At 41.1% G+C, this 14,142-nt stretch overlaps 3 protein-coding genes across 3 annotated transcripts; 2 read left to right on the plus strand and 1 right to left on the minus strand.

The window, feature by feature from the left end:
* Positions 1-862: 862 nt before the first annotated feature.
* Positions 863-2,037, plus strand: MONOS_2667 (putative exosome complex exonuclease; the record flags this gene model as incomplete). Its single annotated transcript, XM_067872603.1, has 6 exons — positions 863-1,005; positions 1,059-1,178; positions 1,258-1,498; positions 1,554-1,636; positions 1,724-1,942; positions 1,995-2,037. 6 exons carry the CDS (start codon positions 863-865, stop codon positions 2,035-2,037), a joined length of 849 nt encoding a protein of 282 aa, XP_067725584.1.
* A 565-nt stretch (positions 2,038-2,602) lies between these two features.
* Positions 2,603-3,721, plus strand: MONOS_2666 (putative Intraflagellar transport protein 43). Its single transcript, XM_067872602.1, has 4 exons — positions 2,603-2,844; positions 2,888-2,937; positions 3,008-3,097; positions 3,176-3,721. Exons 1-4 carry the CDS (start codon positions 2,628-2,630, stop codon positions 3,473-3,475), a joined length of 657 nt encoding a protein of 218 aa, XP_067725585.1. The 5' UTR covers positions 2,603-2,627; the 3' UTR covers positions 3,476-3,721.
* MONOS_2665 (putative Protein kinase domain containing protein) lies at positions 3,500-13,683 on the minus strand (the record flags this gene model as incomplete). The annotated part of the gene is made up of 8 exons (XM_067872601.1): positions 3,500-7,198; positions 7,595-8,994; positions 9,163-11,861; positions 12,092-12,654; positions 12,859-13,032; positions 13,088-13,195; positions 13,257-13,358; positions 13,416-13,683. 8 exons carry the CDS (start codon positions 13,681-13,683, stop codon positions 3,816-3,818), a joined length of 8,697 nt encoding a protein of 2,898 aa, XP_067725586.1. The 3' UTR covers positions 3,500-3,815.
* Between the last annotated feature and the right edge of the window lie 459 nt (positions 13,684-14,142).

Here is a 14,142-nt window from a genome sequence, read left to right on the forward strand (position 1 = left end):
TCTTTTTCGAACAATTGCTTCTCTCTTTTGAATGTGTAACCTTGTTTTACAATTCTTAAATTAATTTTCTAAAAGTTTATGAACTTGCTTGATTCAAACATTCTTAAATATGCAGATGAAAGCATTTCATTTCCCAAATAAGAAGTTGAAATCATGTAATTGCATATTCAGAGATTGTTCATGCTTTGGGAGGAAATGTTTAATTCAGAAGATTTTTTACTTTGGGAAATACAAAAACTTTGAAAATGTTCCTTAAATTTTGTTGCTTTCAAAATTGGAAATTTCTTCAGGGAACTATTGTTCAAATTGTCTTTATCAGTAGAATTGAACTGAAGTTTCTTCAATCATCCATTTCTTCAAGGGATTTCTGCTTTTTTCATCAATTTTCATTTTTGATTTTATCATGAAATTTTAATTCATTTTTTGTCAATGTCATGTCGAATGGTATTGATTATATATAGGTTCAATTATGGTGAAAGCGATAATTCTTTAACATTTTGGAAAAAAAACGACTTCTCATGCAAAGAAATCAATTAAAAAAAATTGGCAATCTTGTTTGGATGCAAAAATTGTCAGAGAATCTTATTCAACATAATAAGCTCTCCACCAGCATGAAATATTAGTATATGATTTTTGATGCATATGAATACAAATTGTCAAATTGCTAATAAAAAGAGAAACAAAACTGGTTTTAATTAAAATAGAAAAAATTATGTTTCATGAAAAGGAATGCATATATTATTTTGTTATCAGAGTTACAAATGCATTTTCTAATAATTAGTTCAACAATAAGTTTATTTCTTTAATTCAGATTTTTCATAACCTTTACAAAAATATTGACTTCACATAAATTGTTTTTAAGATGCAAACAGTGAAGCCATTCACAATAGAATGTCTTGAAAAGAAAGTTAGATTGGATCGTAGGCAGTTTTATGAGCGAAGAGCAACTAAAGTGTTTTTTGATAAAACAAACAATCATTCTGAAGTTTATATGGGAAAAACAAAGTATGCATTGTTTAAATCAAAATTATGCAATGTTTTCTTGTGTTTACGTTTAGAGTTATTTGTGCGGTTACTGGAAGGATGTCGACTCCAAAGAAAGAAAGACCTTCAGATGGACAAATTCATGTGAAAGTTCACTTCAGTCCGCTTAGTTCACCTGAATATGATTTGGGGAGGTATTAAGCAAATGATATATTTGAATGAAATATTTAAGAGTTTATTAATGACATTTTTTAAAATCCCATGTCAATTTAGATTATCTGTGCGCTGTTTAGAGATTGCGAGGATTGTTGAACGAGGTATTCGAGAAAGCGGATCCATAAGTACAAGAGCATTGTGCGTTTTAGCAACTGTTCATGTTTGGGACATTGATGTAAATATTCATATCATTGATGATTGCGGAAACGTTATTGATGCTTCTCTTCTGGCAGCCTTTGCAGCACTTCTCAACTTTAAAAAACTGCGGACATCAATTGTTTCTGATAAGCTGATAGTGGTTTGATTGCGCATGGTAGTACTTTTCATATTTGAACTTTATTTTATTGATTCAGCATCCTGCCTCAGAGCTTAGACCAGTTCCACTCACTCTTCTCCACGTTCCTGTGTCTACAACTTTCGCCTTGTTTTCTTCTCCGTTTGCTTCTTTTTTTTTCTATTTATAAGAAAAATAGCTTATACAATTTTGTAAACATAATCTAATAAAACTTCTTGTAAATTTCAGGTTTGCAGCTCTTTTGGATCCAACGGAGGAAGAAGAAAAAGTTGCGGATGGCTTTATTACTATTATAAGCAATTCAAGACGAAAGATCTGTGGAATTGAGAAATCTGGAGGACCTGCTCTAAGTCCGATACAAATACTTGAAATGAGCCGTATTTCCATTTCCAATGCAATTCACTTCCACCGAATCCTTACACAGACAAAATATTTCCCCGAGGAAAGGTGTGCTTGATGAGTAAAATTATTTTATATTAACGATGAATAATTAATTTAGAAACAGTGAAGGGATAACTTTGGACATTCCTCTTCCAGAATGAAGAGAATACACTTCTCACTTCACTGCAAAGATGTTGAACTCCAAAAGGAAAGACAAATGGATTTTCATTTCATAAATTTTTGTTATCATTTCACTTTTTCCAACTCGCATTTTCATCCAGAAAAACAATTTACAATCAACTAAAAACAACTTTAAATACATGTTTTTGAGAGGAAAACCTTTTTTGAGGATGTTTGAAGATTTTTGTCAAATTCAAAAAAGAAAATTGAACAATTATTTATGATTAAATAATGATTGTGATTAAATTGAAAAATGAAACTGTTGACAATTATTACTAAGTGGTGTGAGATGTACGAAATGTTAAAAAATTTATGTCCACAAAAAACGACACGATTTCTCTCTCTTGACTATTTCATTTAATGAGAAAATAATTATTTTTTTTGTTCCTATTTATTGGTTTTTTTCTTTTGAGCACGAAAAAACTCACATCTGATAAAGATGTTGTTCTAAAAAATATTTAAAAATGAATTTCAAACATGCAGGATAGAAGACACTTTTCTTTTATTAACTTATGTCAAAAATAGTTCATACATTTTTGTGAACCCAAAATATAATTTGTGAAATATATAAATGAATTTCGAAGGAGACGACGCGCCCATTCCATCTCGCGGAAAAGGTAAAAGGCAAAAAAAGCAAAAAGGAAAAGTTGAAGAATCAGGTGATGCGTTTTCTTCAACTGCAGATCAGGATTATCGGCAATCTCAAAGTGGAAACGGCTGGGCAGGTGGAGATGATGAACCCCAGCAAAAATTGCATGAGACAACTTCTGTAACATATGTTGATCAAAGTTTGTGATTAATATTCGCGAATTGCTCATCATCTTTTTTTAGCCGATAATTTTGCTGTTGCTCTTCAGGATGGTGATGACATTACAAATCAGGTTTGCCACAAATGAATTAATCTTTATATATTTTATTTCGCCTTTTAATATAATATTTTGTTGTGCAAAGGTTGCTGAAGCACCAGCTGTACATCAACAAAAAATACACACTTTGAATGAATTGAACAGCTTAATAACTTCTGCTCAGCCAATTCAAATGGTATATTTTTCCTTTATTTCGTTTGTTTTGCGATATGCGTATTGTTTATTTGTGATTTAATTTATTTATTGTTCTCAGAGTTCTGGAGGCGTCAATATGTCGGTTCTAATTTCTTCAATTTTTCCACCAGACCTTGTTGAAGAATATGATGAACCATGGGATCATTCAACTTTATTAAAAGATATAACGCAAGAAATGCAATCCGAAAAAACTTCTGGTGAGAGTTCCTTATCTCATTCAAAGGGAGCATCCTCTTCTCAAGCAAAATTGCTTTCTTCAACAGCTTCTTCAAAATCATTGACGGATTCTTCATCAAATTTGCGTGCAGGCCCTCCTCGTTTTACACAAACAATGATTGCAGGAAAGCCTCCGATATGAACATGCTCGAATATATTAAAGTCATATTAAAATAATTGATTTGTAACAAAAGATAATTTAAAAAGAAAGAACGTATCACCGAAAAAATAGTTGTAACGTAAAAACTGTTTTAAATCATATCAATCAGATAGTCATGAAACAATTGAACATAAAGCGAATAAAAACACGAAAAATAACAAATCATAACTGGGGAAAAAAATAATAATAAATAAATAAAAATAAAAAAAAATAAATAAAATAAAAATAAAAATTCTAAAAATACCAAAATCAAGAGGGTTATTATTTTTTTTTTATAAAAAACATAAATAGTTATTCAGAATAATCAGTGCCAATGATCCATTCACTTCCCCTGTGCAGAAGAGCGAAACGAACGAATTGGCGAATGAGAAAGTGAGAGTTGTTGTTGTTGCTGTTGTTGTTGACTCTGAGTTTGAGACTGTGTTTGGATTTGAGTCTGAATTTGAGTCTGGTTCTGAGCAGTAGGCCTTCCGACTGAGAAGCCGTGTGTGGCCAACATTGAAGCTGATCTTTCGAGTGGGCTCTTCCGCAGCATCTGGCGGTGCTTGTCGTCCTGCAGCTTCGCCTCCAGCAGCGAGCGGCGCGGCTGTGGCGGTGGAGGCGTCTGCGAATGGGGATGGGGATGCGAATGTGATTGCGATTGCGAACGAGAGCGAGTCCGTGTATGTGCGTGTGTTTGTGAGTGTGTCCGGGTGTGCTGGTTGTTCTTTGCCCTTTGCTGTTGCTGGCGATGGTCTCCCAGCGCTGCCGAGTGCTCGAGGCGCGAAAGAGGCAGAGGCGGAAGCTGGAGCTTTGGCGAGGGCTGCTCTGATTGGCTGTGTGTCGACGAAGGCAGAGGAAGAGGAAGAGAAGGAGGAAGAGAAGGGGCAAGAGTAGGAGCAAGTGGCTGGAGGGGAGGCGATTCCGGATCGGAAAAGGAGCTCATGAAGTCTGCAGAAACCTGCAGAAACGTCGACGGATCGGCTCTGTGCCAGCTGTGGGGTGATATTTGAAGGGAAGACCTCAACTGAGAGGTTGGAGACAGAGGAAACATACTTTGACGAAACGGAGAAGTAGAAGATGATGAAGAAGATGACGATGAAGAGGAGGAAGAAGAAGAGGCAAATGAAACAGATTGTGATGTCGAAGCCTTTGAAGATGCAAAAGGTGGTATAAGAGGCTGCATCTGCGACAGCTGAAAAGGCTTGGCAGTGACAGATGCTGAGAATGGAGAGGAGCTTCTGGGTTTCTTGTGCTTTGTGGGGGATGGGATGTATCGTGGTACTGGCAATACCATAGAATTTTGCATTGACATAGAATTTGACATGGGATTTGGCATGGGATTGGACATCTGCATTGAATTTGGCAGAGGAGGAGACAAAGAAGAAGCAGGCGATGCACACTGGGCAGGCGGGCAGCGCTGGAAAGTGGGTGAGAAAGTGCTCTGAAGGGAAGAGGAAGCTGGATGCGTTGGTGGAGATGGATAAGAAGATCTAAGTTTTTCGTTGCTCTCGCGGAAATAATGCGGCTCGGGAGTAGAAATAAGAGGGCGAGTGATGTAAGAGCTGTTATTTTGTAACTGAGAAGAGGAAGAAAGAAAAGAAGCAGATGGTTGAAAAGAAGAAGAAGAAGAAGGCGGTGGAGGAGACGGAGAAGGAGAGGAATCAGAAATAGAGCTAACAATCAAAGGAGAACGCAAATCTGCATCGCCTTCTGTGTTTATGAGCATCTGTTGTTGTTGAGTGAGTGGAAGAGATTGCGTCTGTGTCTGTGTTTGCGTTAGTGCTTGTGCATAGTTCGCATTGACTTTCCACAGACTGCTACTTCTACTGCTATCTTCTTCCTCTTCCTCATCCTTCTCTTTTTCTCCTCTTCCTCCTCTTCCTCCTCTTCCTCCAATTCCTCCAATTCCTCCTCCTCCTCTCTCGTTCTCTCTCTCATAAGGGTACCTTTCATTCCCTCTCTGCGTCCCACCCACTGTATTCATTGTATTCATTGTATTCATTGCATTCATTGCATTAACCACTTCCATTGCCCCCATCGCACTCTGCCTTCCCCCCACAGAAACAGAACTTCTCTTCGGCGGTTGGAACCCCAACGACGTGGATGCCCGCATCTTCGCATCGACTTTTGGAAACGAGCGCCGCGAGGCAAACGCAGGCAAAGCAGCAGAATCGTCCTTGATGATCATCAAAAGCTCCCTGTTCTGCTCAGAAAGAGGAGAAGTGATATTGAAAAGGGACTTGGAATTACGTGTGATTGAAGGCAAAGATGCTGTTTTGACTGTTTCTGATCGTTTTGTTGTGCCTCGCCAATCTTCTTCTTGTGTGGAATGGTTGTGTTGAATATCGTTTTTTTTACTTCCTTGTTCAAAGTGGAGCTCTTCTTTTCCTGCAGCATAAGACAATGCTGCATCTGATGCATTCCCTTCTCCTCTTTCTCCAAAAGCGTAATTTCTGTTCCTCTCAAAATTGTCATTGTTCTGATTGGCCTCGTAATTTACTTGTCTTTCTGTTGAATGTGCTGTTCTGCTTACTCCATTTGGTGGGCTTATTTCAAATCCTTGGATTGCTTCAACGGCTGTGACTTGCCTGTTACTGCGTGGCGGAGAAAGAGAGGCAAGCTTTGAAGTATGATGACGCAGCGGGGTGTTTGATGTTGATGAAGATGGAGGTTGAGAAAGAAATTTACGTCTAAATGAGGAAGAAGAGGTAGAAGAGGAGGAAGAGGAAGAAGAAGAAGAAGATGATGATGAAAACAATTGATTGGACGCCTTGTGTCGCTGCTGAATCAACTCAGAAAACGAACCAGGCGACGGGTTTTGGTTGATGGACACTGGAAGCGTTGCTGATTGTGCAGTGGATGAAGCAGAAGCAGAAGCAGAAGAAGTAGAAGAGCCTGAGAAAGAACCAGAAGCTGTTGTGTTTTGATGCTCTGCTGTGCTATTTTGAGTCGCTGACTTGTTCTGAGTCACAGACGACTGTAATTGCGACTGCGATCTCACAATGATGTCAACGTGTGGCTGTGTTGGATGAGGCAGATAATCAGCCAGTGAAGAAGACAGTCGAATATCTCTGCTTTCACTCTGTTTAGCATCAGTTGCATTCTTCTTTGAAATGTCTTCTTTTATTTTCATGTCATATCCATTTTTGGTTGTATTATGCAAATCCATTAGCCGTCTTCTGTTTACCATGTCTGACTGCGACCTCTGCTGTTTGATGATGAAAGGAGGATGGCTTCTTCCTTCTGCTGCTATTGCTGATGCTGTTGTTGTTGTTATTGCTTCATTCACTTCATTTCCTTCTCTTCCTTCCTTTCCTTTGTCAGCTGTAACATTTCTCTGCTTGTGCGGGTTTGGCGGCAGCTTCGGAGTCGTTGAGCGAGGACGACGTATTGTCAGCTCATTGGTATTTTCTGTGTGTTCCATGTGTTTCGTCTCTTGATGCAATTCTTTCCCTTCTGCATTCATCATTGAATTCTTCACAAAACCAAATGAACTTTCTCCTTTTCCATGCTCCCTTTTCAGCTTCTGCCTTCTTTTCACCTCCACCGCCTTCCTGTGCTTGTGTTCTTCGACCATCTGCCGGATCTTCCTCTGCTCTTCCTCTGCACGCTCCCTCTTCAGCCTCACCAAGCGCGATTTCTTCGTCTCCAGTGACGACACAACAACTTTGTTTGGGTTGGGATGCTGAAAAGAAGAGGCAGTGGCTGCAGCTGAGACGGAGGCTGGGTTGTATTGAGAGGCGGTGGATCGGGTGGTGAGTAAAGGAGAGGCAGAAGAAGGGGTTAGAGGGGAGAAAGGGGAGAAAGTGGAGAAAGGGGAGAAAGGGGAGAGGAGGGAAGGGTTGGGGTTAGAGTTGGGATTGGGGTTTATATTGGGGTTGAGATGGTGGTTGGTTGAAGGAGGAGAGGAGGAGGAGGAGGAGGAAGAAGAAGAAGAAGAAGAAGAAGAAGAAGAAGAAGAGGAGGAGGAGGAAGAAGAAGAAGAAGAAGAAGAAGAAGATGATGATGATGATGATAAAGAGGATGAAGTTGATGAAAGTGATTGTGTATTCTTCTGATTCGAAGAAGAATGTCCAAATGTTGAGCCTTTTGTTGTGGATGACAAATACGTTGTGAAACAAGCCTGTGCTTCAATTGCTGTTGGTATAAGAATTTTCCTCTTTTGCATCTTTTTCTCGTTTTTCTCGTTTTTTTCATTTTTTTCGCTTTCATCTTCTTTTTCACTTTCTTTCTGTTTCTTCCCAGTTTCTTCAATGTGATTCAATAAATGTCTGGGAGAAGTCGATTCGATTGAATTTCTGACGGACAAGCCAGTTACGCCTGGCGGTGCAAACAGCTTCAGAGAGTCCTGTGAAAGAGACTGGGAAGGCATGAAGAGGAGAGAAGAATGAGGAGGGGGCGATGATAAAGTGAAGGAGGAGGCGAGGCTGCGGCGTTGTATTTGGGATTGGGGTTGAGATTGACGTGGGGAGTGAGTGTGGGAGAGAGGGATGGGGGAGGAGGAACGAGGTAAGGGGAAAGGAAAAGAAGAAGAAGAAGAGGAGGAGGAGGAAGAAGAAGATGAGGAAGAAGAAGAAGATGAGGAAGAAGATGAGGAAGAAGAAGAAGAAGAAAGGAAAGGATGAGAAGGAGGAGGTGGGGGAGGTAAAGTGAGGGTGCCTCCAATGCCAACAGGAGAAGGTCCGAATGGATGAGGAGGAGGAGGATAAGGAGAAGAAGTTGAAGGGTTTGAAGAATAAGAGGAAGAATAAGAATAAGAAGAAGAGGAAGAAGAGGAGGAGGAGGAAGATGAAGAAGAAGAAGATGAGGAAGAAAGAGAAGAAGCAAGAAGAGAGGAAAATGCAGGAGGAGGCGTTTGGTGTCGGATGGACGAGTTGAATGAAGGAGAAGAGCTTTGTGGTGGGAATGAATTGTAAGAGGAAGAAAAAGCAGCAGCAGCAGAAGAAGAAGAAGAAGAGGAAGAGGAAGAAGAAGAAGAAGAAGTTGAAGCAGAAGCTGATATTTCCGAGAACGGTGCAGATGCCAAATTCGTCTTTTCTTTCATCACCTGCCGTGGAGTTGATGGTGCAGTGCTTGTTTGCTTAACTAAATTGTCTTCATTGATTTTCTCATTTAATTTTTCATTGTCATATTCATCCACTTCAGTTTTATTAGTTCCTTCAGTTGTTTCAGCTAATTCTGTTAATTCCACACCCAACTGCTCCAATGACCCACTTCCACTGACATTAGCTGTGTTACTCTCTTTCTCTTCTGTTGACTTGCTGAATGTTTCGTTCATCACATCATCATCATCATCATCATCTTCTTCTTCTTCTTCCCTCTCCTCTGACCATAATTTTGTTACATTTCGTTCAGCTTCTCCTTCTTCTTTGCCTTTTTCTTCTTTTTTTGTTTCTTCTCTAATGCCTTTCTGCTTCAGCAATCGTGTATGATTTTCCAACAAGTCATCAACTGTCACATTTGTGTCCACATTCACACACAAATTCACTTTCTGTGCTTTTGTCTCGTTTTCGTCCTGACTATTGTGGAAGTCATTGTTTTTATTCTCATTTTTATAATTATTGCTATTACTATTACTATTATTGTTCTGTCTTTCACTTTTATTCTTATTCTTATTCTGATTCTGATTTTGCTTCTGCTTCGCTTTCAGTTTTTGTCTGCTCTTGCTGCTTTCCCTGTGTGCATACATGAACTGTATTGATCTGCTTTCATCGATACTTTTCGACCGCTTCAACGAAACCTCATCAAAATCCTTCTCAAATGACGATTGGTCATATCTCTCTGCTTCACAGAGATCAGAATCATTGTCATCTCCTTCTCCTTTTCCTCCTTCTCCTTCTTCTTCTTCACCTTCTTTCCTTGAATAAGCATTCATTAATCTTCCTCTTCCTCTTCCTCCTCTTCCTTCTCCTTCTTCTCCTTCTCCTCCATTCATCCCGTTTCTCATTCCACTCCCTTCCATTCCATCATCCTTTCCTTCTTCCCCTTTCACTTTCGCTTTCACCTTCGCCTTCATCTTCGCCCCTTCTCTTCTCCCCACCGCCTTCACCGCTTTTTTCTCCGGTTCCACAAACGTGTTCCATCTTTTGATTGCCGCAGGCGACTTGCTCACAACTTGCAGAGCAGGGTCGAATGGATCGTATCTTCCTTGGGAGAACACAGAAGATGCCTCAGACAATGCAGGAGATGACACTTGGCTGACAATACTGCCATTGCCATTGTTACTGTTACTGTTACTGCCACTGCTGCTGCTTCCGCTCTGGTGGTTGGCTGGGGAAGAGGAGGAGGAGGAGGAAGGTGAAAAAGGAGAAGGAGAAGGAGAAAGTGAGGAAGTGGGAGAGAGATAAGACGAGTGTGTGATGTCTGAGATGCTCTCAGCATAATTGGCACTGTCGCTTGAGTCGTCTAATGTTCTGTGTGAAAGAGATGGAATGTGCTCACCAGAGATAGAAGAAGAAGCAGAAGCAGAAGCAGCAGCAGAAGAAGATGAAGTTGGTTGATCAGCTGCATTGTGCAGTTCAATGCCATTTTTGTCGAGCAGCCCCAAACCAAACAAATCTTCTTGCTCGTTCATATCTTCTTCCTCTTCTCTTTCTCCTTCTCTTTCTCCCTTACACCCTCTCCTCCCTCCCTCCACCAGCGGCGACCCTTTCATCTTCATCTTCGCACCCTTCTCTTTCTCTTTCTCCTTCTCCTTCTCTCTCTTCGTGAACGACGTTGGAGTCTGCGGCATCGGAGAAAGCGGGCAAAGCGGCTCTTTCCTCATCGACAGCCGCGACACCTGCGACTGAAGAGGCGGGTGTGGAGGAGGCAGACGAGGCCCCGGCGACTGCAGCGACAGCGCCAGCTTGTCCAGCAGCTCGTGCTCAATGTCGCTGTTTGCCTGGGAGTCGAAGGAGAGAGAAGAAAGAGAAGAAAGAGAGGTGATGGAGGAGATGGAAGAGATGGCAGAGATGGGGGTTGTGTGCGGATGTGGGAGGGAGAGTGGGTTTTGAGGGGTGGGGGAATAGAGCATGTGAGGGGAAAGAGAGAGAGGAGAGGAGGAGAATGGGGAAGAGAAAGAAGAGGAAGAAGAGGAAGAAGAAGGTGAAATGGAGGATGAAATGGAAGCAGAAGCAGAAGCAGGGAAGCGTGCAGAGCTAAAGGAAGAGTAGGCAGATGAGGTGGATGATGAGGTGGATGAATCGGATGAAGTGGATGAGGCAGACGAAGCAGTGGCTGGAGTAGCAATAAAGCACTCAGCAGCTGTTCTGTCGTTGAATGCACCGAATGTATTGAACGAGCCGAACGATGTGTGTGTGAAGGAATTCTCAGATGATGTTGTGAGTGGAGGTGGTGGGATGTTGCTTCTGTTTTCAGACTGAGCTGAAGAAGCAGAAGAAGAAGAAGTCAAAGCAGCATTAGTTGTGTTGTTGAATCTAGGAGAAGTTGTCAAATTCTGCGTGTCCTGCTCAATCGCCTTTCCCGTCAATCCATGCGGTGCCTGGAAGAACTGGTGTGTGTGCACAAAATGCGACGCAGTGGCTGTTGTGGAGAGGCTCCCCGGGGAAGAGTCCAACTGCGACGCGGCCGAGTCGTAGGAGGAGGCAGTGATCGACTGAAACGAGGATTTTTCGTCGGCGTCGAACCGCCGCTGCCCGCTCACAGGCTCAGAAAGCAGGCTGCCCCAGCCAAAAGTGGAGCGGCGGGAAGGGCTGACGCCGTCGACATCAACATCGACATCAGTATCGATATCAACATCAGCATCACCATCAGCTTCAGTGTCGGTGTAGGCATACACATCCACACTGGCATCAGATTCAGCACGGCGTCTGCCTTTCACTTCTCCTTCTCCTTCTCTTCCTCTTCCTCTTCCTCTTCCTTTTTCTCCTTCAACAACATCTGCCTCTGCCTCTGCCTCTGTCTCCACTCCAACATTTGCCTCAGTGTCTGAATGATCTCCTCTTCTCTGCTCGTGTGCTGCAATCGCGCGGATGGTCTTGGCGTCTTCGTCGTTCGAGTCCAAACAGCACGACGACGCAGCAGACAGCGAAGGCGGAGGGAGCTTCTTGTGAGACGCTGCCGAATGGACACAGTTGAGCGAAGAAGGCGTGTTGGAGAGGGGAATTTCATAGTCCATGCCAAGCAACTGCATGCCCGGCAGTGAGCTTGAAGAATACAAGCGGTGCTCACGGCCGCTGCTGTCGGAGTTTTTCCCTTTCTCTTCGGTCAGGATGCGCTCCCGCACGCCCTTGATCTTCTTCGACAGCCGCACTTTCAATCGGATCAGCTGCGAGAACGACATCAGCGGTGTCAGCGCCTTTTGGATCTCGTCTTTTGTCACACTCACTTCTGCCAGCTCGTCGGGGAGAGGATTCTGCCCGTGCTCAGTCACCCACGGATGCTCCTGTGTTGTATTGTGTATAGGATAAGGGGGGAGGGGGAGGATAGGATTAGATTAGATGGGATGAGAAAATATGTAATGGGATGGGAAGTGAAGGGAGTGGAATGGAAGGGAGTGAAGTGAAGAAAAAGAAGGTGAATTGCGTAGGTTAATGAAAGAAATAAAACCGATGTTAGAAATTAAAAGTAAGTAATATTTATTTCTAAAATGCATAAAGAAGTTGACTAACAAACTCGTATCACCATCAGATTGAATCTTCGCTTGGGATCCTTCGTAAGCATCCCGCGCATAAGGCTCTTCATGTCTTCGCTCAGCATCCATTCGTCGTCTCTTATCTCAAATGATCCGTTATTTAATTGTGATTGCGATTGTTGTTGTTGCTGCTGCTGCTGTTGATTCGTCTGCTCTTCTTCCTTCACAAACCCTTCCTGTGTCCCTTCTGCATTGTTGCTTGCCTCTGTGCGGATCCGCTGGATCTGCTCAGCAGCCAGCACTCCATTTTCTCCTTGCACATTGTTTGATGAGGAAGAAGAAGACGATGATGATGAAGACGATGATGATGTCGTTGTTGTTGTTGTTAGAAGGCCACGCTCCTTCATAATTCTCTGTGTCATCTTCACCTTCCGCTTGCGGTCCCACTCTTCCTCGTCCACTTCTTCGTTGATTGCGCGCTGGTATGTCAGAAAAGCGGTGCTTTCGATAAACGGCGCCTCGCCATACACAAACATAAACAGAGTAACTCCAAGCGCCCACACATCAGCGAGAAATGGCGAATAGCCTTCTGGATCAGGAGGGGCTTTTATTTGTTGCAATTTTTTGAAAAAAAAAGGAAGAAAAAATGACATAAAAGAAAGAGGTTGCAGTTAGAGAAAGGATCAAAACAAATATTGAAAAAATAAAGTTTTTTTGTTTATAAAAGAAATTCAACGTGTTGTATCATTATAATAGAAATAATAAAATAATTCTATTTTCAAATAACTATTTTAGAAGTAATGCAAACATTTAACTGCTTCAGGTGGAATGAATGCAGGTGTTCCTCGGATCTCTCTGATCAATGAATCAAAAGACGGATAAAGGATTGAAACCCCGAAATCGCTGATTTTCAGCTGTCCAGTTGAACTTCTTAAAATGTTGTCCGGCTTAATGTCATGATGCACAATATGATGCTTGTGTACTTTGACAACAAAAATGTATTTAATTATTACTAAAAAAAAGTGGAGCAGGCACACAGTAAGATATGCCAACAACAATATCTCTGAATGCAATTCGCGCCTCCTGTTCAGTCATGAGATCTTGACCTTCTTCAAAGCAAGATCCTCCACTTAAATATTCAAGAACTAAACAACGATTTTTTTAAAAAAATTTTGATGTAAATCAGCTTGTTAATCAGATACCAACCCATGTACAATTTTTTCTTTTTGGGATCATCAATCACTTCATACAAGCGAACAAGATTTGGATGGTCCATTTTTTTCATAATAGCAACTTCCTTGTTTGTATCTTCAAAATAGATTCAGTTTTTAGGATATTAAAAGAAAAAGAAAAAATCACAAAAACCATTTGTTTGCCCTCCTTTTCGGGGAGGTCCGAGAATCCTTTTCACAGCTTTCTTGACAACCTTCATTGCAAATTGCTTTTCTGGTTCATTTTGAAGATGGCAAAGCTTTACCTTTGCATACGCACCTGAACCAAGCTTTTGGTCGATAACGTATTGATTTATCATCTTTTGCCCAGTTCCCTCCTGATGCGATACGGAAGCCTGCTTTGTCTCAACAACCACTTGGTCCGCACCAGCATTTACCTCCCGTGAAGCGGGAGACGACATGCTTTAGAAAACGAAGTTATGAATTTTTTGAATAATGGTCATCAAAATAAAGTCCTTTCAATGCAGTTTTTTTTCAGAATTTCAATTTGTAATAAGATATTGAACATTAAAAATAATTTTCATTTCATTTTTATAATTGAATTATTCTCAAAGTTATTTAGAAAAAAAGAAAAACATGGAGGGAGTGATCTCCTTGATTCCAGGAAAAATTTCGCCTTTCAATATAGAAATTATTAGATAATTTTTTATTTTATATTAATTTATTTTTTTATTGTCATTTTCACTCTCATCAAAATAAAAGGAAAGAAAAAGGATTATAATTTCAAAATTTAAAGCATTCAATCAAGCTGAACGATATGTTTTTTTTTGTAAACACCAAAATAAAATAAAAATAAAAAATAAAAAATAAAGTTACACGTATTTCAGTAGGATTTGTTCGGAATGGCCCTCTAGAAAATT

This window comes from Monocercomonoides exilis (genome assembly GCF_001643675.1).
Source record: "Monocercomonoides exilis strain PA203 chromosome Unknown scaffold28-1221067, whole genome shotgun sequence".
Classification (NCBI taxonomy): domain Eukaryota; phylum Preaxostyla; order Oxymonadida; family Polymastigidae; genus Monocercomonoides; species Monocercomonoides exilis.

Excerpts from the sequence above, each read along its gene's own strand:
- MONOS_2666 (XM_067872602.1), top strand. The coding sequence starts at position 2,628 with ATGAATTTCGAAGGAGACGACGCGCCCATTCCATCTCGCGGAAAAGGT. Across the intron at positions 2,845-2,887 it reads TGTAACATATGTTGATCAAA|CCGATAATTTTGCTGTTGCT; the intron begins GTTTGTGATTAA and ends ATCTTTTTTTAG. Across the intron at positions 3,098-3,175 it reads CTGCTCAGCCAATTCAAATG|AGTTCTGGAGGCGTCAATAT; the intron begins GTATATTTTTCC and ends TATTGTTCTCAG.